Here is a 24,509-nt window from a genome sequence, read left to right as displayed (position 1 = left end):
AGAAACACTTGAACATAAAAAAAAACTTATATTCACTTACAGTATCAGTGTATTTATGTATCTTGAACTTCTGTTTCCAGTTCTTCTCTTGCAAATTCTTCACACCCACTTATATTTATTTTTTGGCTGCACCTGCAGCATGTGGAAGTTCCTAGGCTAGGGGCCGAACTCATGCCATGGCAGCAACCTGAGCTGCTGCATTGACAACACTGGACTCCTCAACCCACTGTGCCGCAAGAGAATGGCTTTTACTTTTTAATCTGCTCTGTCACAGGTAAAATATATTAACTGCTTCTTTTCCTTTATTTTTAAACTAGAAGACTTCAGCTAAGGTTCAGTGCTTTTCTGCCAAATTCTTACTAGATGCATCAAAAAAGGCCCTACTGTACTTTTCTAATCACAAGAGCCACCAGTTGTTTAGTGATTATGTGTGTAATCTGCAGTGCAGTCTTGCTGATTACATTCACAGATGAGAAAACAAACTCAGGAATTAAGTTAACTTGTCCTTTCTTTAGCTTTCCCAAGCCTTAAGAACAGCTCTTGTCCCATTATTTCTTTTTCTAATTACCCCCAGTGATGAGTTAATGCATATAGAATTAATCATGACTGTTGGACAGACTGTTCTAGCACAGTACACTAATGATATAATGGTTAATCCAAAATATCTTGTTTTTTTTTTTTTTGTCTTTGTGCCTTTTTCTAGGGCCACTTCCGTGGCATTAGGAGATTCCCACGCTAGGGGTCCAATTGGAGCCGAAGCCACTGGTCTACACCAGAGCCACAGCAACGCGGGATCCAAGCCCCGTCTGCGACCTACACCACAGCTCACGGCAACACCAGATCCTTAACCCATTGAGCAAGGCCAGGGATCGAACCCACAACCTCATGGTTCCTAGTCGGATTCGTTAACCACTGTGCCACAACGGGAACTCCAATCCAAGGTGGTTTAGTGTCAACTCTGTTGAAGAAGAATTTTAACCTAGATGCTAATGATGTTAGTAGCCCTTCATTTCATCAGAGATTTTCATGTGTTTTAGCCTAGTGGAGCAGAAACAAATGCCAAGAGCAACTCTAACTAGAAAGATAGTTTTAAATGGAGACGCAAAGATAGTTTTAAATGCTGTGTTGGAGTTAGGACTTTGGTTCTATTTTCACCCTTTATTGGGAATACAGGGCAGTATTACAGTCTTGGATCATTAAATGAATACATGTGGTGATACAGTATTGACAACAAGATGACCTGAATTCTGGGAGTAAGTGGTTTTCCAAGGAGTAGTAGAGAAAAGAGGTGCAAGATCTTCTTCAAAGGAGAAGAGAACCACATTACTCAGCTGCCAGAGGGTTTTGGCTTCAACTCATTCATGGCTGGAAGGAGTGCCAATCCTGGTCAGCTATCCATGATCTTCATCCCAGCAAATTGGAGTCTCCAATTTCTCAAACTAATTGTAGATAGAAGAGTGAATGACTCCAGACTGATTTATAAATTGGTCTGGATGACTACTAAAGTGTCCTCCATTCATAAACTAGCAGAATCTTCAGAGTGACTGTTGCAGTAAGGAGCCTTTCATGTGCTCCCAATTATTATATAGTGCATAGAGGCTCGTAAGTGTTAGTCCTGCTAGACCACCTCGTGCTACCCCTCGAAGACCACCTGGAAAAGAAAACAATAAAATAAGCCTTGTATTGCATACTGTACTAGCATCAAAGGGTTAAACAAAACTATCATAAAACTGAGACATACCGTTCATGTTCATAAAGATTCCAGCCCAAAGAGAATAAAATTTATTTTCACATTTACAACCTTCCCCCCTACCTTTAATTTCATAATTTGTACCAATTATCAGCATAATTTCTTGGTTTTTCTTAATCTGATTTGATCTTAGAACACTTGGACAAGATCTTACGCTTATTATTGAAGTCCCAACCAGATCAATAATCCCTGCTAAGCAGATCAATAGTTTCCTACTAGTCATAGCTGGCACTCATAATTGATTTAAGGCTGTAATGTAAACATGGTGACACCCTCTTTGGAAACAGCATTAATAGCCTTTGGACTCTGCACAGGTCTTTTAAATATTAACTTTGAAGATTCAAGACAAAGTGGTAATAAAATGGCTATAAACAAGTTGAGTTAGGCGCTGATGAAGCACTAAGTCATCCATCCCCTACTCCTACACTGATAATGTCAGACAATCAACTAATAAGCAATGAGGCCTCAGCATCACCATACTAGTTGAAAAACATTCAAGGATGAGACTGAACTATTTTTGTATATCAAAGAAATAATTCATGTGGAAAAAGATTAGCAATAAATATTTCATTTAAAATGCAGAAACAAAAATGTTTCAATTAGTCCCTTTAGTCTAATAAGAGAAATTGGAGGTACCCAAAGAAGCTTTTAAAAAGTACTTTAACTTCTCTTAAAGTTTCACCAAAGGAGGGATCACAGACTTGAGGCAGCCTATATCATACCTAGGGAATGTTTGTTCCAGGTCATGTATTCAGAAGGCAAAGTTCCAGTGTTTATACCTTATTAGAGGCCCTTTAGCTAAGAACCAGTAAATTCTGTGAAATTCAGTGACGCTGCAGTTTGAACACTTCAGACCAGCCATGTCAGCAATGAATGTCCTGCCAGATGGCTTCAGAAGATAGATTAAAGGACTACTCCCTTAGGCTCTCTAGCCTGAAGACTTAAGATAGCTGACCTGCTTAGGCTTCCACTATGAAGTGCTCTAGTTATCTCTCTTAAACAGACCCAAACAGAAACTGCAGGAATCATCTATAAAATAGTTGTCGAATATGTAGGAGGGGGATCAGAAACATAAAATTAATCAGAGTAAATGGGTGATATGTCCTTGAAGTCCACATCATCTCTTTATATCTTGCCACATTTAGGACTAGGCATGATAGTTGAATTTGCAGCTGTATTCATTGTGGTTGAAAAATTATAAGTAATGCATACTTAACCTGCTAACTTAAAACAATCTGCTTGGAGTTCCCGTTGTAGCACAGTGGTTAAAAGAATCCGACTAGGAACCATGAGGTTGCAGGTTCGGTCCCTGCCCTTGCTCAGTGGGTTAACGATCTGGCATTGCCATGAGCTGTGGTGTAGGCCACAGACGCGGCTCGGATCTCGCGTTGCTGTGGCTCTGGCGTAGGCCGGTGGCTACAGCTCCGATTGGACCCCTAGCCTGGGAACCTCCATATGCCACGGGAGTGGCCCAAGAAATGGCAAAAAGACAAAAAAAAAAAAAAAGAAATCTGCCTGGCTTAATAAAGATCTACCTTGTTTCTTTGAATAGTAAGTCCCTAAAAAGTTGTAGGGGCTGAAAGTGAACTATAATTAGACCAAATTCCTAAAAATGGAAAAACATGAAGCCCAGAAGAGTAAATGCTAACTAAGGTATCCTCAACAGCATCACCATGGCCCAGACCTACACCCTGAGTGTTAAGGAGGTTTCTTTAAGCAGGTTACAAAAATAAATAACATTTTCCAGTGTGAAATCAACACAAAACAAAGCAAAAGTGACCTCACTGCTGCTAATTAGAAAAATGACAGAGGGCAAGTAATTGAAAGCAAAATAATTTTGCAGACACTGTTTCCTGAGACCAAACATTCAACTTGAGACTTAACTCCCCCGGACCTTTAGTTGATTACAGATCCACAGGACTCTGAATTCTGCCCACTGGTTTGGAATTAGCTGCAAATTGTTCCTTTCGTTGGCCCTTTGCTTTGACTATCCCAAGAACATGTTCCTACTTTGCTCTTTCAGAAGGATTTTCACATTACTTCCCATCTAGCAAGTGAAAAACCTCCCTGGCATAGGCACTAGAGGTAGCAATGAAATTGGGAGCTATAAGGATTTAAGTAAGATCTTTAGGACATCACTGGCATATGTATCTCCTAGAAAGCTTTCTACTTTCTGACCAAAATAAAACTCAGTTCAGATCAATTAAGTTACTTCTTTGAAGGCTAGAAAAAAGTTGTTTCTAATAAGAAGACACCGAACATATGCAGTGTTTGATTTTCTAATAAGCACAGTAATCATGACTTAAGGTTAGCCTTTTATTTGGTTTTAGTTTTAATTCTTTTCATTATTTTCAGGGTTTTCCAACTAGCTGATGTGTTGAAAGTTTGAGGGCCTTGGCTTCAGGCCTTCTGTAATGAAACAACTTTTGACCAACTAAGTACAGGAAGTTAATTAACAAATATACTTACTCTGAACACAAGAGTACCCAAATAAGGCCAATGGTTAAACTCTATAAAGCAAAACAAACATGAGACTTGTGGGTATCACAGTCTTCTCTACCATCTTTTGGATTCTTACTCAATTCTTCCAGAAAGAGCAAATATCACCTCTTCTAAACAGGAAAATGAGGCCCACAATATTCAAGGGCCTTGTTTGCAGGTTATAGAACTGGTTAGTGGCAGTGCTAACACACTAAACTGACAATTACTTGAGAAGGGGCATCAGTACATTTCTCCTGAAATGGCCAGAAAGTAACTATTTTAGGCTTTGAAGGTGCAAAGGCTATGTAGGTACTTATATAACCATTTAATAGATGTTAACTATTTAAAAATCTAAAACATTCTTGGTCCACAGACAGTGGACAGAGAGGCATCTGCCCATTGCTTTAGAGGAACAACCTTACCTACACACTGAGATGGCTACAAATTCCATTCAAGAAATTTCTGCACTATTAATTTTTTTCGTTAACCCATTAAATAATAATTCCCTTCTACCCTCCCAATCTAATGCCTAATTTTTATTATGTTCATACATCTTTGCCCACTTTAATTTTTATCAAAGTAGTCCATAAACATAATTTTAAAAGATAGCACTCAAAGGCTTTAGTGATACACAACAGTCTGTTGTACTCATCATCCTCATGCTAATTCCAGGCCCCAAAAGCAACCACTTTGCTTTGTACTGGCATGTTTCTAAATAACATAATTCTCTTGTTATTTCTTGATGTTGCAATCCTAAATAGTGACTTAATTTCCTACTAGGAAAAATGCGTCAAGCCTTAAGAATTTTACAAAATGTGCTTATAGCAGAAAGCTTGCATAGGTTATCTCATTTACAAATCTATGAAGGGAATAGTCACACTTGTTTTATAGACAAAGAACCTGAAATTCAGACAAGCTACTCTCCTGTTTACACATCTATTTAGGGATCTACTGCTAATTAAACCCAGTATGACTCCAAAGCCCATTGTTTTTTCCACATACCAAATTGCTTCCAGGATAAAGGAGTTTCTTGAAAAGGGTACTAACAGCTGAGTTAGGCCTTAAGGATGGACTGGATTTCAACTTGATCTGTTTGGTCAAATGACACATGTGGAAGAAAAGACTGGAAAGATGGGTTACGATTAGAACATGGAGGACTACAGTGAGAAGTTTGAATTTCGATTTAAAAGGCAGCATGTCATCATCAAAGGCTTCTGAGTGGGAGTATTAAAATGGGGATGGTGAGAGAAAAGTAGACATCAAAGGTGATTAGGTCACTAGAAGCATGCTTCCCACTTGTTTTTTCCTTCTTAGCTCTGTAATAGAGTGGCAACAGTATGTGTGACTCTGAATAGCACAGCAGCCAGCTAGCTCTCCTAGGTTTCCCTCACCACTGCCCATCCAGCCCTTTGCAAACCCCACTGCTTCTCTGCAAGACCAAACTCACTAAAAATATCTCAGTTGTTTTTGACACCACACTATTTTGTCCTTTTAGGACTAGTCTTATGGTGACTGTTTATCTGCAGGTGGTAAGGAGTGTCCTAGACTCCTTTGAGAACCGTATCAAAATTTTAGAGGATTTGGAATCCTTGACTTGAGACATCTCCTGGTATAAACTTTGTATTCAGAAGGGTGAAAGTTTAACTCTTTGGAAGTTACAACAAACAATTTAAGGCTTAGAAAGTAAGTGGAAATACTACAGTCCTTAGACTTAAAAAAAAAGAAAAGAGATGCTGCACCCAAGGCATGCAGAAGTTCCTGGCCCAGGGATTGAACCCTCACCATAGCAGGTGTGGTGGCCTGAGCCACCAGAGATGCTGGATCCTTATGCTACAGTGGCAACTCTTAGTAAGAATTAATCAAAGTCCAAATAAGCCCAATCTTCACAGTGGAGAATGAAGCTATATCATCTATATGATTTGGTCCCTTACCACTTTCATGACTCCAGATTCTAATACTCTCCTGTTACCCTTTAACTCCCATTTCAGGGCCTTTGTTCTTGTTGCTACTTACCTAAATCCTCCCTCAAGACATCCACCTCACATGTCCCTCCCTCATCTTTCCATCTTTGTTCAAATATCACCTTCTCCTGGAAGGGTGTCTTAAACACCTTGGTACAAACAGTTTTGCATGTATGCCTTAGTGTGCTGTAGGATAAACTGCTGAAAATTAGATGACTTAAGCAAGGATTTACATATTTAAAATATTAACAACTAATGCCAAATTGCTCTTCAAAGTAAAATTGCTTACCTTTGCCAAAAGTAAGTGTCACCTTCCATCACTTTTTAAAAACCAGATGATAGGAAAAAATTATCTTAAATGTTTCATTTTGCTTTTTCCTGGTTGCTGATAAGCAACATCTATTGTTTAGCATTCACTTCTCTTTCTTCCTGAAGGGCTTTGTCATATCCTTACACCATTTTTTACTGGGGTGTTGGTTTTAGTGATTTGTCCAAATGTCAGTTAGCTCTTTGGAAGAATGTTGATACTAGTAACAGAAATCAAGAAGTCATCAGGAGGCTGTTTGTAGCATATGAAATTTAATTTTGAAGGCCAGTATTCATTAATAAGTACTACCTTTTAACAATAACCTAGATGATAACTGCTTGATTTGAAGAACTGGATTTATCTTCTTACTTTTATTTAGTTTGTTTTTATAAGGTGACTTTCTTATGGAAGGCACAGGATTAACAGGTTAGGAATTTTGTGCAGGGGGAAAGGGGCCTTTTGTTTTCTGAGGCCTTATTTCCTGAAGATAAGTGATCAGGCCTCTTCAATATTGCTAAACATATGTATGAATGAGAGCAAAACTACAGCTGTTTTTATTCTGGTAGAATACTGGTCATTAGATTTTCACAGGACACAGGAAACCTGTGACATTTTATACCTACTGAAAAATATTTACATACTTCATTAAATAAAGCATTAAGTCTGAACTAAAACCATATGATTAGAATTATTCCATTATCCTCTTTTTGGTCTGACAATTAGCCACCTTCTCATGTATTTCTCCTTAGTTTTTCTTTCTACAAGAGTACCTCCCAAACCTAAACTGAGTCATACTGCTTTCATTCTAAACTCCTCGCTTTAATAATAATTAAGAAAACTCTTCTTCTTTTTTGTCTTTTCTAGGGCTGCACCCGCAGCATATGGAGGTTCCCAGGCTGGGGTCCAATCGGAGCTGTAGCCGCCAGCCTACGCCAGAGCCACAGCAATGAGGGATGTGAGCCACATCTGTGACCTACACCACAGCTCACGGCAACGCCGGATCCTTAACCCACTGAGCAAGGCCAGGGATTAAACCCGCAATCTCATGGTTCCTAGTCGGATTCGTTAACCACTGAGCCACAACGGGAACTCCCACCCCAAAATTCTTATTTTAGAAGAGTTCATTGGAGATTGGAAAAATTTTAGGTCAGCAAGAATTAACCATTCCTTAAATGTTAACTTCCTTCCTTAAATGGCTTATGCTAACTCTAAACTAAGAGTGCCTAAATTCTTTTCCAAATCCTTGAATCTTGAGGTTTTATATGTATACTCCTGCCATACAAAGTTCATAATTCTGTGCTCTGTCTTAAGTAGAGCCTAAACCACAAATCAAGAAAAGACACTGATGCCTGTGTTAGAGTGATTCTGATGAGCTGAGTGAAACTGGTCAGCCAGGAACGAGGAACCAATGTTGGAATTCTGGGTCAGCAGATTATTTGCCTCTTCTTTGTTCCACAATTGCAAAGGAAACTGAAATCACTCATTACCTGATATAGAATTAATAGGTATTTTATTTGCTTTCTCTTTTCTGAGTCCAAAGCCTTCTCTTCCATAATTTATGCTGGGGGTGGGGTCCCAGGCTGTATTAAAAATATTATTCCAACAAGAAGACCTTGACACAGAAAACTAGGTTCCCATTTCTTTTGATAACACCAAGTATTCATAAAACTATGCGTAATATGTCTTAGATAATTCAGTATATTCTTGTGTTCAGGGCTGCCCTTAACACAGGAAGTGCGTAATGGCTTACCTTGAGTAAGAAAACAAGGATTGATGGGGACTGAGCTGGAGCGTCAGTACCCATCCACTGGGGCAGCAGCCACCCTGACTCAGCTCCAGCCATTTGCCACCATGCATAATGTGAGCTTAGTTATCTTCCATTTCTTCAAAAGAAGCTGAAATTTCAAGTTTTTGTGTGAAATCTGTTTTAAAAATCTTAATTTGGCCCGTAATAAAGTTTGGGCCAACTAAACTCTTGCTGGCTGAGTGCTACTCTTGTGGTGCCAACCTAAGATTTTAAATGCCTTTGTCTGACCCTAAAGCTTTTCTATGCTAAAGTAACATTTTCATGGACATAAAAGGTATTTATTCTCTTATCTAACCAGGAGCTGTTATGTGTATAAATATACACACATGTTGCAAAAAACATTGTGAACTCCTAGGGATAAAATTCCAAATGTGATTCACTTTCAGTATAAAAAAAGCCTCTTATTCTCAGACATATCAGGAAATTTTGGATTTTATAATCCTGTTGAGACTTCTCTCTTATTTCTATGCAAGAAGAAATATTACCTGATATGTGTGATAGAGGAATTATATAACAACAAAATTACTCAATCAAATGTCTAAAGTATATTAAAGCAATCGAAGAAATAGAATTACTTTTCAGAAGCTCGAGTATAGAACATATATAGGGTAGGCAATTTAGAAGAGAAATATGATGAAAAATTTAGGACTGTCACTAGTTATATAACTTTTTGAAAAACATCATTTTAATACTGTGCTCATCTATAAATATGGGGTGTGATGCTGATCATAGCTTTATATGAAACAAGTTATATTAAGTACTTACTGCTGAGACTATAATCATACCTCAATGAATGTTAATTTCTTTTCTATCTTACAGAAGAATTTGATATTTGATCTTCATCCAGGTAATTCTGATTCAACTCTTAGGGTTTTGATTTTTTTTCTTCAAAATTAAACAGTATTTAGACTGTTTAAACAGTATTTAGACTACCCACGTTCATAATGACAGATGAATGGATAAACAAAATGTGATACGTACAATGGGGTATTTTTCAGTCTTAAAAAGGAAAGAAATTCTGACACAATCTACAACATGGATAAACCTTGAGGGCAATATGCTAAATGAAATAAGCCAGTCACAAAAAGAAAAATACGACATGATTCCACTTACATGAGATACCTAAAGTAGTTAAAATTCAGAGACAGAAAGCTGAATGGTGGTTGCCAGGGGCTACAGAAGGGGGAAATGCAGATTTGTTGTTTAATGGGTTCAGAGTTTCAGTTTTGCAAGATAAAGATGCTGGAAATTAGTTGTACAACAATGTAAATATATTTAACATTACTTGTATTTCACAAAAAATTAAAAAGCAAAAAAACAAAACTCCAAACCATAAGATGTCAAAGAACACTATACACTATACTATTTAAAAAAGGATAAAATTTCCTTTTAGGAGTTCCTGTTGAGGCTCAGTGATTAACAAATCCAACTAGGGTTTGATCCCTGGACTTGTACAGTGGGTTGAGGATCCAGTGTTGCTGTGGCTGTGGTGTAGGCCCACAGCTACAGCTCCAATTTAACCCCAAGCCTGGGAACTTCCATATGCCTCGGGTGTGGCCCTACAAAAGAGGAAAAAAAATTTTTTCTTTTAAAACTGGATAAAAAGCATACTTCAACTGTCCTAAAAGACAGCCCCACCATTCAATAGTACCTACCTGTACATTTATATAACATGCCTGTCATGGTTCCAGCTGCTACTGTGTTAAGGTCATCTTCTGCACCTCTTGTTTTCTCAATGATGACACCAAATGCACTATAGAGCAAAGCTGCAAGGGAAATGGAACTGATCAGTAATTAAAAAGTGAACTGAAAGTTAGTGTGGCAATTATATTTAGATAAATGTTTCTATGAATACCACTCTTTAAGATAGATAAACACTGATCACAACAAATTAGGTGACCTTCAAGAAGGGACTGATCCAGAAAGAGAAATTCCGTATTGGGAATCGTACATACTCACAAGACCAAAAACAAGAAGAGCTCTATTCACTAGTATGAAAGGCAGGTATGTGTATTTAGATTCTGGATATGCAAAAAAAGTGGAAAGATTTAGAAGAAACTTATATTAGTGATTTATGGAAAGTACCGCTGGGGAGTCCCAGGGAAAATGTCTTTAGTTTTCACTTCCACTTTATTCATGACACTTTGGATTTAGAAACAAATCCAAAACACATGCATTTCTATTGTAAGAAAAACATAACTTCAAGAAAAGTGAGATGTGATTATTGCGCATGTAAAAACCCTAACACTAGTACTATTTAGATTTAATGAGCTCTTCCCAAACCACTATTCTCCTACACCTGTAAAGATTCCTACTTGCCATGAATGCATTAACCTTTTTCCTTACTCTTTCTCAAATTACACCAAACCCAGCCTTACAACTCCTCTGTTGTGATGTTTTTAATACTTCTATAAAGGCTCTTCTTCCCACTTCAACTTATTTAATTGAAACTAGAGCAGAACACTGATTAATCACAGAACAAGGGAAACATCCCAGTCCGCCCAGAATTGAGGGTTTTCTGGAACAGGGACTTGAAGTGGTAAAACTGAGAAAGTCCTGGGCAGCCCATGATGATTAATTCTGCCAGGTACATAAGCAAATCACACAGGTACAAAGGAGTGTTACTGTGTGCTATGAAGGTGCACTATGGGCATGGGATATGGAAGCAGCCATTTACTAGAATTCCAAACGTGGATCCTATTTTGTAGTTATGAAAACTTACTGCTTCCAAAGCCCATGACAAGGCTAGGACCTTAGTTTGCACAGAGGCTTTTCCTACCTTTTTAAAGAAATGCTCACATCTCCCCTTACCTAATCTGCCACACTTAAAAGATTTTCAGACTTTCGGATAAAGAAAACTTTGGATTATGGCATAAGTGACATAAGTAGGCTTTTTATAAGTCATGAGTAATCAAGAGTCAGTCATTCATAAACAATGTAGTACAAAAGCTTTTGGTCCTAAGTCCTACTAAATTATCCCTTGCTTAGAATTGCAAATGTCTTTGATATCTACAAAAGCCCTAATTGCAACTCTGGCAATTAAGTCTGGGAAATCTAATTAGGTAAAAAGAATGATGAATAGGCTATTAGGAAAACATATCAAGAGGGTGGATTAATCTATCTTATCTTACCACAGGACCTTGAACTCTTCCTAACACACAAAACACTGGCCTCAGACCTAAATTATCTGCATTTCATTTAGTTAAATCATGATTTTATTTGGTGTTTTGCTTGGATAGAAGAGTATGTGGTGTTAAAACATCAGAAATGGAATTCTCAAAGGCACTGGCACCCAGGATTATTTTGTTATATAGAGTTTATGCGTCTTTTCCTAAGCAGTAATACCCATTCACCCTACAGTGTTGATTTAAACCTAATTTTTAACAACCCATGACCAGAATTTTGGTTGGTCAAACTGTTCATGATACATGTACTTTCTTTGCATTAATGATTTATAATCAAGTAAAACATCTACTTACCCAGAGAACCTAGAGTATTAGCCCAAAGTGCCCCTTGTCTAGTCACCATATTCAAAATCCTACCAGGGCAGAAAAAGAAAGAATCTGTATTTAGAATCATTATCTCTCTAGTATTAGAAAAGCCATAATTATAGCACCTTAAAATGTATAAATGCGATACTCAGTTTTCTTTTCTTTTTTCTGCTTTCTAGGGCTGTACCCAAGGTATGTGGAAGTTCCCAGGCATGGTTCAAATCGGAGCTACAGGTGTTGGCCTATGCCACAGCCATAGCAATGCAGGATCCGCACGTCTGCAACCTACACCACAGCTCAAGGCCACGCTGGATACTTAATCTGCTGAGCATGGCCCGGGTTCGAACCCAGATCCTCATGGATCCTAGTCGGGTTCGTTAACTGCTGAGCCACGAAGGGAACTCCCCTGCAATACTCAAAGTTTTCTTAATTTTAAAACTTAGCACCTCCTTAGAATTCAGTAAGGATAGCTTCTACTTTATATAAATATAAATGAAGGTTAGATTACAAACTCCAATATTTTTGGTCAACAAGCAAAGAAAATTCTAAGTCTTAGATATACAAAAGATTTGAATGACAGCCTGGAATATATTTTAGTTTACAGAAACTTATTTTTTTTTTTAAAGGACATTAGACAAACTAGCTTACAATTAAGTTTCTTGGGAGGAGCAAATACTTAGGATACTAAGTAGAATCAAAGTGTGGAATATTATAGACTATAAAATAAAATAAAAGACAAATACTCAAGGAGGAGGAGAGAGGCATTTAACTAGAATGAGTGAAGAGAGTACACTCACTCTGTCTGCTCCCAGACTAGAACTAAGCAGCCAAATTGAATGCTTAGCACACTCTCAGGGAAGCATAGCTCTGCCCTCACCAGTGCCAGACATCACCAGAACAGTGATGCAGGTAACTGGAGGAAGAAGACAGAACATTCCTCTCCCAGCAGTGTAACACCGTCATAGGAATGGTTCTGTCCTGACAGCTGACTACTGCTGGAAATTACACAACTACAATAACAGACGAGTGACACAGGTAATTGGAGAAAGAAGACAGAACATTTCTCTCCCACAGTGTAAAACTGTCATAGGAATGGTTCTGCCCTGATAGCTGACTACTGCTGGAAATTATAGAATTATAATAGCAGACAGCAAAATAACTCATATTTAACTTTAATTAAAGCCCTCATTTAAATTAATGCTCAACAGTAACAAAAATTGGTCTTACTTCTAAACAATCATTTTTTAAAAGATGTAATGATTAGGAATTTCTGTCATGGTGCAGTGGAAATGAATCTGACTAGGAACCAAGAGGTTGCAGGTTCGATCCTTGGCCTTGCTCAGTGGGTTAAGGATCTGGCATTGCCATGAGCTGTGGTGTAGGTCACAGACGCAGCTCGGATCTGGCGTTGGCTGGCAGCTATAGCTCTGATTAGACCCATATCCTGAGGACCTCCATATGCCGAGGGTGTAGCCCTAAAAAGCAAAAAAAAAGATGTAATGATTATAAATATGTTACATATTAATGAATCTAATTGTTATATATTAACTAATACATTAAGTTCAGCTCATTGTTCTTTCATTTGCAGCAAGCTTTAACTGGGCCCTTACCTACTCCCCATTTTAGTCATCTCTCAATAACTCTTAAAGGCAAAAAGCAGAAAAATTTACCTAAGATCCCAAAGCAGTAAGTAATGAAACTAAGTTTTGAAACTATATAGATTGGTCTGGCCCAAAACCCTGTTATCTTTTTTTTAGAATGTGGTCTCCTTATTTGAAAGATTATACTAAAAATGTTAAAGACTTTAAAAATATGACTTCCAAATGCAAACCAGGAGTTCCCGTTGTGGTGCAGTGGTTAACGAATCCCACTAGGAACCATGAGGTTGCGGGTTCGATCCCTGCCCTTGCTCAGTGGGTTAAGGATCCGGCGTTGCTGTGAGCTGTGGTGTAGGTTGCAGACATGGCTCGCATCCCTCATTGCTGTGGCTCTGGCGTAGGCTGGCAGTTACAGCTCCGATTAGACCCCTAGCCTGGGAACCTCCATATGCCCCGGGAATGGCCCTAGAAAAGGCAAAAAGACAAAAAAAAAAAAAAAAAAAAAAAAACTAGGATGGTTTTAAGAAACAAAGGTTATATTTTCTAAGAGACTTTCCACTTTCAAACTGGTATTTAATAATATGACTCTCAGAATATGTTTCAGAATAATATGGAAGGGAAGGAGACAAGACACAACTGATCCTGGTTGATGGTTGTTGAGCCTGGGTTATAGTTCAGAGGTGTTCACTGTACTATTCTACTTTTGCATATTTTCAAATGACACCAAAAAAAGGGGGATTAAAGAACAAACACTAAGAATATAAATAAAAAAGCAAACATTAAGAACAGGAGTTCCCATCGTGGCACAGCGCAAACGAATCCAACTTAGAACCATGAGGTTGCGGGTTTGATCCCTGGCCTCACTCAGTGGGTCAAGGATCCGGCATTGCTGTGAGCTGTGGTGTAGGTCGCAGATGCGGCTTGGATCTGGTGTTGCTGTTGACTCTGGTGTAGGCCAGCAGCTGTGGCTCCGATTGGACCCCAGCCTGGGAACCTCCACATGCTGCAAGTGCGGCTCTAAAAAGCAAAAAGAATATAAATATGAAAACAAAGATCTGGGCTTGTAAAGCAAGGGTGATGATTCACACAGCCACAGGAATACGAAAAACCCAGAGGCCTTTAGGTTTCCCAAGGCCTAATTCTAGTGCACCTGCTGCCATCTGCTGGCTAAGCAACAACATGTAAGTAAAATGAAGTTTAAAGTGTCCTAAAACATGAGCCATATAAGAACACATACTGTGTGATTCCTCTCATATAAAGTATAAAAACATGCAAAACTAAAAACACATTATTTAGGGGATAGCAACAGGAATTAGTTATAATTATTTCTTGAGCTGGCTGAAGATACATAACTATAAACACCTTCTGACCTTAACTGCACTTTTTCTTCTCTGCAATGTTCAATTTCTAAAGAGAAGACTGTTTTATTGCTTTTGGAACTACCTCTAAGTTCTGGGAAATTCATTTAAATTTTCTGCACCTTTGCATTTCAAAAATGGAAAGTGAAGACAATGAGAAGCTCCAGTCAAATGACAGCAGATTTAGCAAATACTCTAATGTACTTATTTCTTCACTTACTATGGCCTATGGTTTTGCACAACCCAGAAAAATCCAAATAATGTACTAATAATTCAACAATTTGAAAAGCATGTAATTTGGGCCTGCAAAATGGAACAGATATTGCTGAGAAGTTGGGCTGGTGCAGTACAGCTGACTGAGGGACACTGACTCAAAAATCACTTTAATTTTTTAAAATATTTTGGTTTTTTTTAGGGTCTCATGTACTGCATATGGAAGTTCCCAGTCTAGGGGTTAAATCAGAGCCATAGCTGCTGGCCTACACCACAGCCACAGAAATACCAGCCAGATCCGAGCTGTGTCTGTGACCTACACCAGAGCTCGTGGCAATGCCAGATCCTTAACCCACTGAGTGAGACCAGGGATTGAACCCTCGTCCTCAAGGATACTAGCTGGGTTTGTTACGGCTGAGCCAGGATGGGAACTCCAAAAATCACTCCTTTTAAAAGCTTAGACTCAAGTTACCTCATTCCTAAACTTCTTTTATTTTGAATAAGAGAAACACACACACACACACACACACATACGACAACAAAGTATGTACACACACAGCAATACTCTAAACATTTGTAATCTCAAGGTTGTGTTCATCAAACCAACAAAGTAGAGATTAATATTTAAACATCACTACATCAGACGATTACATGAGACTTACTGTACGTTTCTTGGTTTGGACCAGGCCATGTTCTGGGTTTCCTTCAATCCTAGCCGTAGGCCATTTACAGCCCCAAATGCAGCCCCTGGCAAATCATAATAACAATTCATAGAAATAATCAGCTTTATATTAAAGAACAACTACTAAATTTTTTTCATTTTTATTTAACAATAAGAAAAATATAAAAAAAATTTAAAAAAAAATCCTGAAACCAGTATTCTAATTGCCTTTTTAGGCACCTTTGATTATTTGGATTGAAGACACTTAAACATATATAAATACCAACCTGTCATACAACATCCTCCAATGGTAAAGAAGGCCAGTTCAAATCTGCCCCGGGTTTTATTAGCTCCAGTTGGCAAAATAAACTCATCTGTGTCCTAAAGAGATAATAATGAAAACTGAGTTGAGCTCCCCTCAAGACATAGTACTTGCAAAGCATTTACTTTTTCAAAGCAGTTTTTCACAGAAGGTAAAACCGTAAATTAACTAAAACTCAACTATACTTAGTCAAACAAAAATAAAAACTCTGCAACAAAAGCAACATGTAAATCAGAGTTAAATACATTACACAACATATATACTTATGGCTCATTAGTTCTTAGGAGAGAGTCTCATACAGAACTTTGCACTTCAATGTAAGTTTGAAAGATTGTAGGTAATCTGCCTTAATGATAAATTTGAAGAAACAGTGCAAGAGAGTTTAGGAAGGACCTTCCTAGAGAAAGGTAAACTGAAAGCTATGCAGAGGACCATTCTGGAAGGAGAAAATAACTTTCATCTGTAGCTACTATTTATGATGCACTATTTCACTATACATTAGACTAAATGATCATTAAAAAACGGGCAGAAACTACAAAAGCCCAACAGTTTGGAGCACTTTTGTAAGGGCAAAATCACCTCCTTCATAATTCTTAACTGTTTTGAGGGCATATATTCCTTTGATAGTCTTAGAAAGGTTTAGCCCCTCCTTCCAATAAATGTATACACAAAATTTGATATGAACTTCTTGAAGGTCACTAAAGAAATCCTAGGTTGAGAAGAGCACAATAGGAATGATTTTGTAATATAATACACTTTCATGAAGAACAAATAATTTTTGCCAAGCTTTCCATACAAAAGTGGTTAAAATAAATCCCTGAAGGATAACACACACCCTTAGCAAAAAACACTAACGATTAAACATCTCTTTGGTAAATACTGACCATCAGTAAATGCATTCTTAATAGGCATCTATACTAATCACAAAGAAATGGCCTTTTGGGCAATAATAAGCAAAATCTGAATCAATCTCATGTCACAGTATATTTACTATACATAGATTTGTAAATTTGGGGTGCCTCCTGACTTTTCAATTAATGACTTAGTTTTAAATTGTGCTTCTTGTTTGAGGTTTTTAGGAATGCTATATTTAATATGATGCGGTAAATAATTATCCTTCCATCCAGAAATGGATCATTAATTATGAATAGGCAATTAAAAAAAAGATGGTCATGATCAAATTAGTCTACATGAGAGTATGTCATCACCTACTCATTCTTCAGCTGGGGGGATCAACCATAGTAAAAGCAAATGTACATCAATTCACACACACAATCACTGGAAAACAAAGTGACGGATTTCTTGTTATTAGGGTTTAACATTTTTTAAACAATAAAAATATGCTTTCATATGACAAAACTTCACAAAGATTTGAGAGAAGGGACCCTGGCTAAATGGCATTAATTTGGGGGTGGGACAGAAAATAACCCATAAGAGTTCCCACTGTGGCACAGTGGAAATGAATCCGACTAGTATGCATGAGGTTGTGGGTTTGGTCCCTGGCCTTGCTCAGTGGATTGAGGATCCAGTGTTGCCATGAGCTGTGGTGTAGGTTGCAGACATGGCTTAGATCCTGTGTTGCTGTGGCTGTGGCATGGGCTGGCAGCTGTAGGTCTGATTTGACCCTTAGCCTGGGAATTTCCATATGCCAAGCGTGCGGCCCTAAAAAGGAGAAAAAAAAACAAAAAACAAAAAACATGAAACCCACAGAATTAAGGACCCTGGTTTCTTTAAACTATGATTAACAGCTACAGTGTTACAGAAAAAAATTCCATAAGCCAAATTTAAAAATGCAAGAAATAAGCACCTAACAGTTGATGTCAAAGTAAATCAATACGATTCATGTTGGGAAGATATATCGAAAAGTTCATGTTAATCTTTTTCTGCTGACACTGTAGGACACTAGTGTCAGTAAAATACTATCAGTACCACTGCTGGCTAACACAGAAAAGGAATGAACCCAAGAAAGGGCATCATCGAACCTGAGAAAAGTCAGAAGGCTTTTATATTTCAACTGGATGACACTATGGATGTTGGAAATATTTAGCTTCTCTTTTTTTGTATACTGGGTGTTCATGTAGGCTAACAAGAGGAAGATTAGATACTTCATATAATTTTAAACGTTTCAGTGAGGAGGCAAAAGTAGTGGCAATACAAAAACAACAGCAAGAGAAATCACGAACAATGCCTCAGATAGCAGTTGTTGCCAAAAATCACTACATGATGTATAAAAAGGTACTATTTAAAATGTCTCCATCCTTCAAAAGTATGGAAAAATGGTTCACAAAATGCATTTTTTATTCAGGTATATATAGGCTTCCTATAGTTATTCGCAATAAAATAGATGACACATATCTCCTAACAATGAGATAGAGAAAACTTTTTTTTTTTTTTTTTTAATGGCTGTACCTGTGGCATATGGAAGAAGTTCCAGAACTAGGGGTCAAATCAAAGCAGCAACTGCAGGCCTACAACACAGCCACATCAGATCTGAGCAGCATTTGCAAACTATACCACACCCTGCAGCAATGCCAGATTCTTAACCCATGGAGTAAGGCCAGGGAGACCACACTGGGTCCTTAACCTGCTGAGCCGCAACAGAAACGCCCAAGAAAAATTTTCAACTCTGAATTCTCTTTAGCATTCAAGAGGAAGTAGCTGCTGTGTTTGTGATTAAGCAAGAAATTACAATTTTTAAAGTTATAAAACTTTCTTTTTTATGTCTAAACTCATTAAGTCCCACCTGGCAATGCAGGTCACAAAGTTAACATATATACATATTGATATATTTTATATTATATATATGTATATATTCTTTAAGGGCCACATCTGTGGCATATGGAAGTTCCCAGGCTAGGGGTTGAATTAGGGCTGCAGCTGCTGGCTTATGCCACAGCCACAGCAACTCGGGATCCGAGCCACATCTGCAACTTACCCCACAGCTCATGGCAACCCTGGATCCTTAACCCACTAAGCAAGGCTGCGGATTGAACCTGTGTCCTCATGGATACTAGTCAGGTTCATTACCCCTGAGCCATAAGGAAAACTCCGAGTTACTATATTTTAAAATGGAGCTATAGTACAACCTTAAAATTGGATTCAACATTTAAGCAAGTGATTAGTTTTGAAATTTTGAGCAATCAATGAACATAGTGTTAGATAACATTTTGCAAATTTTCTACAAAAATAACCAAGTTTTAAACTGGCAAGGTCCTAATCGCTACCTTGTTTCTATTTAAATATCTGCTTGAACAAGAAATGCAGTAATTGTCAGATTAATGTTAGTGATTAAACTTTGAAAGAAAACGTTCCAACCATTACTCTTTGAAAAAACAAAAGCTGACTTACCAATACATAATTTATAATTCACCTATTTAAAGTGTACAAGTCAACGATTTTCAGTATATTCAGAATTGTACAACGAAGATCACAATCAATTTTAGAGCATTCCATTACCCCCAGAAGATTCCCATACTCATTAGCAGCCATTCCCCATTCATCCCCAACCCTGGGCTAATCCACTTGTCTCTTTATAGTTGATGATTCTGGAGATTTCATACACAATGTGTGGTCTCTTATGACTAGCTTTTTGCACACAGCAAGTTTTCAAGGTTCACCCATGCTGAGCCATGTATTATCTTTGCATTCTTTTTTATTGCTAAATAATATTTCATTGTATATGGATAAGTCACATTATGTTTTCTATTTATCCGATGAATGACATGAGTTGTGTCTACTTTTTGGCTATTATGAATAATGGTGATGAGGGCATTCATGTATAATTTGTTGTGTGGACACATTTTCAAATTTCTTGGATATATTATCTATGGGTGGAATTACACCGGGTCATATGCTAACTATATTTTTAATATCTTGAGGAACTGTCAGAGTATTTCCAAAGCAGCTGTATCATTTTATATTCTACCAGCAGTGTATGATGTAGGTCCAATTTCTCTAAATCCTCACCAACATTTGTTATGTGTTTCTAAGTATAGCTCTCCTAGTAGGTGTGAAGTCGTATCTCACTGTGGTTTTGTGATGCGCATTTCTCTAATTTGTGATACTGAAATCTTTCATGGATTATTGGACATCTGTGCATCTTCTTGGAGAATTGTCTATTCACATCCTTTACCCACAGATCAAACCCACATCCTCATGAATACTAGTTGGATTCTAAACCTGCTGAGCCAGAAGCAGACTCCTTTTGCCCATTTTTAATATGGCCTGCTTAAGTGCACATAAGACATTTCCCGGGATAGACCATATGTATAAGCCACAAATTAAGTCTCAAAAGATTTAACAGAAGACAGACTTAAAAATTCACAAATTCCTGGAAATTAAAAACACTTTCTTAAACAATCAATGGATCAAGGAAGAAATCACAAGGGAAATTAAAAAATACTTCCGGAGTTCCCGTTGTGGCGCAGTGGTTAACGAATCCGACTAGGAACCATGAGGTTGCGGGTTCGATCCCTGCCCTTGCTCAGTGGGTTAACGATCCGGCGTTGCCGTGAGCTGTGGTGTAGGTTGCAGACGCGGCTCGGATCCCGCGTTGCTGTGGCTCTGGTGTAGGCCAGTGGCTACGGCTCCGATTGGACCCCTAGCCTGGGAACCTCCATATGCCGCGGGAGCGGCCCAAGAAACAGCAAAAAGACAAAAAAAATAAATAAATAAAATAAAAATAAAATAAAATATTAAAAAAAAAGTACCTATTAAAAAAATACTTTAGAAGAATTCCTGATGTGGCACAGTGGGTTTAAGGAGCTGTAGCAGCTGTGGTGTAGGCTGCAGCTGCTGCTCAGATTCTATCCCTGGAAAAGAACATCAACCCAGTAAAAAGGCAACCCACAAAATGGGGGGAAATGCTTGCAAATCACATATCTGATAAGGCATAAATAATTCAAATATATAGAGAACTCCTAAAATTCAACAACAAAAATCAAATGAACTGATTCAAAATCAGACAAAGGACTTGAAGAGACACTTCTCCAAAGATTATACAAATGGCCAACAAGCACATGAAAAGATGTTCAACGTCAATAACCATTGGGGAAATGCAAATCAAAACCACAAGTCACCACCTCACACCCATTAGAATAGCTATTATCTAAAAACCCAGATAATAACAAACGGGAGAAACTAAAACCCATGTGCATTGTTGGCGGGAAAGTAAAATGGTACAGCTGTTGCAGAAAACAATACTATGGCAGTTCCTCAGCAAATCAAAAATACAATTACCATATATGATCCAGCAATTCCACTTTTGGATATATAATAGAAAGAATTAAAAGGAGGGTCTGAAAGAAATATTTGTACATCAGTGTTCATAACAGCACTATTCACAGTAGTTAAAACATGGAAGCAATCCAAGTGTCCATGGACAGATAAATAGATAAGCAAAATGGAATATTATTCAATGGAATACTATTCAGCCTTAAAAAGGAAGGAGATTCTGATACATACAATACAGAGGACATTATGCTGAATGAACTAAACTAGTCACATAAAAATAAATACTGTATGATTCCTCGTATTTGAGGTATTGAGTATTTAAATACCAGACACAGAAAGCAGAAGAGTGGGTGCCAGGAGGTAGGGGGGACGGAAAAAGGAATTACTGTTTTAATAGGTATAGCGTTTCAGTTTTATAAGATGGAAAGCATGGCGGTGGTAGGTGATAATGGTTGTACACTATTAGGAATTCATTAAATACCACCATACAGTTAAAGGTGGCAAATTTTGTTAGTGTATCTTATCACAATTTTAAAAAATGGAAAAAAAAAGACAAACCCCCCAAATCCTTTAATCAAGTAGTGTCAGGAAGAGAGGCAAACCAAATCCCCTGAGTTTATAAGGAAAAAAAGGTGAATGGAGACCAGAGACTTGGTGTCTCCAGAGGCACCAGGTACAGAAGTAAACGTTAAGTACTTGGGGTTATTTTTTTAAATGCATAGTTAAAGGACCAATCTAGGAAAATCATAAAAGGACTAGTCTAAATCTTACCTGCACAAGATATCGTGGATCCACATTTAAATAAGGAGACAGAGGATTCATACCAGTTACTAGAGAGAAAACAAAACATTACATGGCAATAAAAATTTTAAAAGTTATTTCATTTAGTGTTAATTCTGCTCTCGATTATTCACATGTTTTGCAGTTTTGAGTTATAAGTCCAATGAATGTAAATTTTTCTCCCACTTTCCTAGTCTTATCCTCCCTGTCTGGTAGTTTATGGGCTGCCTCTCTTGGGGCCCTTAATTTTGCACTTGTGTCTCAGGTTCTCATATTGGCAGTAACATGGATCAAATAATCAAAGTAGCGGGAAGCAAAGGCCAGGTCAATTATAAAACTATTTCTTTCTACTTTACTGCAAAAATGTTCAACAACTATACAGGGTGTAAAATAAGATTGACAAGAAACCAATTTCATAAGAAAAACATCATTTGCCTCATACGCTCTGTATAAATATTTAAAGGCAGTTCCTTCAGATCTTAGTGTTGACAGTTGCTGACAGGACTGATTTACAGGATACAGAATTCGTAGGTCTTCACCACAGGGATGGGGGTCATGGCAAAAGAAAATGGGACCTCTGAGAGGCCCAGACTTGAATTCCACTAACTTTGAAGATAGACAAATCAGGGAAAATCAACTTTCTCATGTTTAAAATTTAAACTTTGGATCCTCCTGCATCTCAGCTGATTGTTCACAAATCTACCCATTACCCAGGACTCTACTCATTATCCAGAATCGACTGCAAGTCTTATTAGTTGTATAAACAATACCTATCCCGAACTGTGTTCCTTACCATCTTTATTGCTACCATCCTGATCTAAGCACTAAGGCTCACATCCTAACCATCTCCTACCTAACTAGACTCCTTAAAAGGCTTAATAAACAGCACATTGGCTGCCATTCCTTGCCCTTCTAAATCTCATTATCTTCTATCACACCACCTTCTACACCATTGTGTAGACACAATGGCTTAATGGTTTGTTTCCTTCAACACTTACCCTTCCCCACATTTGTACTGTATTCAGGTCACAGCTCAAAAGCCAACACCCCTGAGTTGCTTTCCCTGATCTGTTCTTAAAAGGCTTCCAGTTCCTACCATCTCAAGATCCTGCTTTATTGCCTTCAGACACTTAGTGATAAGTGTGTCACTGAAACATTTTTGTTACCTGGCTCACTTCAATAGGATGTAAGGTCCACAAAAACAGCAATCATCTTTTTAAATTTAACTGTCTTAGTTCTGCACCCAGAAAAATCCATCTACAGTACTCAATAAATGGTATTGACTCCATCTTTTAATTTACCTTCAAATTTCAATTAATGTAACAATGGTTTTTCACATTAAAGCAGAGCCCTTTGTGCTCCAAATGCGGAGCTCCTGTGACTTATTATACACAAACTCCCTACAGTTCTGTTCTATAAGTTATCATATACAAACTACGCCCTAAATTCAGTTTTGATACAGGTCACACTAGGAACTTCTAAGCGTGTTTAAAAAAAAAAAAAGCTTTTTTGGTTTCTGAGCATAAAAGACCTAAAGAAGTAGTACGAAAATTCTCAAAAGAGAAAATAGTTTTATAAAACGCTTATCCTCCACCAACTTCCTATTTTTAGGTCCAAGTTCTAGTCATCCAGTTGAATACCCAGTTAGATAATTTCAAAGATCTAGAATACACATTCTTTGTACTGAGGAGCGCACAGGCAGGGCATTCGTGCTTCCAGCACCCTCGATTGTACGTATTTCCCTTCCTAAAATTCATATTGGCTTCTTTCTTGTCTATAAATTACCTTTAAAATTCAGCTCTCTTCCGTGTTCCCCTAGTTGTCTCGAATCATGTTTCTTTCTCCCCTGTATGCACTGAGTGGCCCTGACGGCTACTGTGTGGTTTTAGAATATGCGACTTTGAGCTAAAAAGTTATCTATGAACTCGATATTTGGAATGCATTTACTTGCAGAAGGGGGTTTTCTTTTTCACCTAGAGCCAAGCACAAGGCCCAATATACAGGAATGTGCGAGAGGAAAGAGAAGGCAGAAAGCTTGAATATAAAAGGAAGAAAACATGCAGCATCTCCTGGTTGACATGATCCAGGACAACCACAGAAACCTTCTCCGGATCTATGGCTCCAAAAATTCGTTCGATGTCGAAAGAGCGGCCCCGGAGATACACCAACCCCACGATTGCTACTGAAGCTTGTGACCGCTAGCAAAAAAAGGACAGGGCACGCCGCAGGTTTGGCATGGTGGCAAGAACCAGTCAGAAATGTTCGTAAGCTAGGCCCGATACTTACGCGGGACTCCCGCCAGATCCGCGTGCGAGTAGCCAGCTCCGCCGGCTCCGAAAAAGCCGGCCAATCCCCCTGTGGTTTTGTTGCCGCTTCCTCCACCGCCCTCCATGGTACTGCAGCAAACTACCGGTCTGCTTCTCCCCGCTGCCTCAGGCCGGGATCGTCCGCTCGGCCGTTGCTCCTCTGTAACAGCGGGTGAAACCCGCGTTACCACCACCTCCTTCACACGCTGACCTTCCGGGCGCCGGCAGCACCTAAACCTCAC

General features: G+C 38.2%; 1 protein-coding gene and 1 non-coding gene across 6 annotated transcripts; both read right to left on the bottom strand.

The window, feature by feature from the left end:
- Positions 1-1,138: 1,138 nt before the first annotated feature.
- On the bottom strand, positions 1,139-24,507 carry LOC100157391 (mitochondrial import inner membrane translocase subunit Tim23). 5 transcript variants are annotated; one of them, XM_005671220.4, is made up of 8 exons: positions 24,248-24,507; positions 21,953-22,011; positions 15,915-16,008; positions 15,629-15,713; positions 11,786-11,844; positions 9,962-10,072; positions 4,220-4,260; positions 1,139-1,651 (listed from the first exon to the last, which is right to left on the bottom strand). In XM_005671220.4, exons 1-8 carry the CDS (start codon positions 24,351-24,353, stop codon positions 1,634-1,636), a joined length of 573 nt encoding a protein of 190 aa, XP_005671277.1. In that variant the 5' UTR covers positions 24,354-24,507; the 3' UTR covers positions 1,139-1,633. The 5 variants fall into 5 exon arrangements, 3 of the variants coding, with proteins under 3 accessions (XP_005671277.1, XP_001926590.3, XP_084852777.1); XR_014827557.1 differs by lacking the exon at positions 4,220-4,260 and having other exon boundaries at positions 1,139-3,029; positions 7,770-10,072; XR_014827558.1 differs by lacking the exon at positions 4,220-4,260 and having other exon boundaries at positions 1,139-3,029; positions 9,737-10,072.
- Positions 12,595-12,797, bottom strand: LOC146396942 (small nucleolar RNA SNORA74). Its single transcript, XR_014828599.1, has one exon. It is a non-coding gene; the product is annotated as a small nucleolar RNA SNORA74 (small nucleolar RNA).
- Positions 24,508-24,509: the final 2 nt, after the last annotated feature.

This window comes from Sus scrofa, chromosome 14 (genome assembly GCF_054392235.1).
Source record: "Sus scrofa isolate SSC_HxYL_T2T_F1_AM1 chromosome 14, Sscrofa_HxYL_maternal_Yorkshire_Landrace_v2.0, whole genome shotgun sequence".
Lineage (NCBI taxonomy): Eukaryota > Metazoa > Chordata > Mammalia > Artiodactyla > Suidae > Sus > Sus scrofa.
The sequence above is the reverse complement of the archived record's forward strand: the minus strand, read 5'-3'. Positions and strand labels throughout refer to the sequence as shown.

Bases quoted from the DNA above. Each gene is read 5' to 3' on its own strand.
- LOC100157391 (XM_001926555.7), bottom strand. From the start codon at position 24,353: ATGGAGGGCGGTGGAGGAAGCGGCAACAAAACCACAGGGGGATTGGCC. The intron at 10,073-11,785 runs GTAAGTAGATGT...TTTCCCTTGCAG, and splicing joins TAATACTCTAGGTTCTCTGG to CTTTGCTCTATAGTGCATTT. The intron at 1,652-9,961 runs GTAGGTACTATT...TTTCTTTTCCAG, and splicing joins CATGTTATATAAATGTACAG to GTGGTCTTCGAGGGGTAGCA.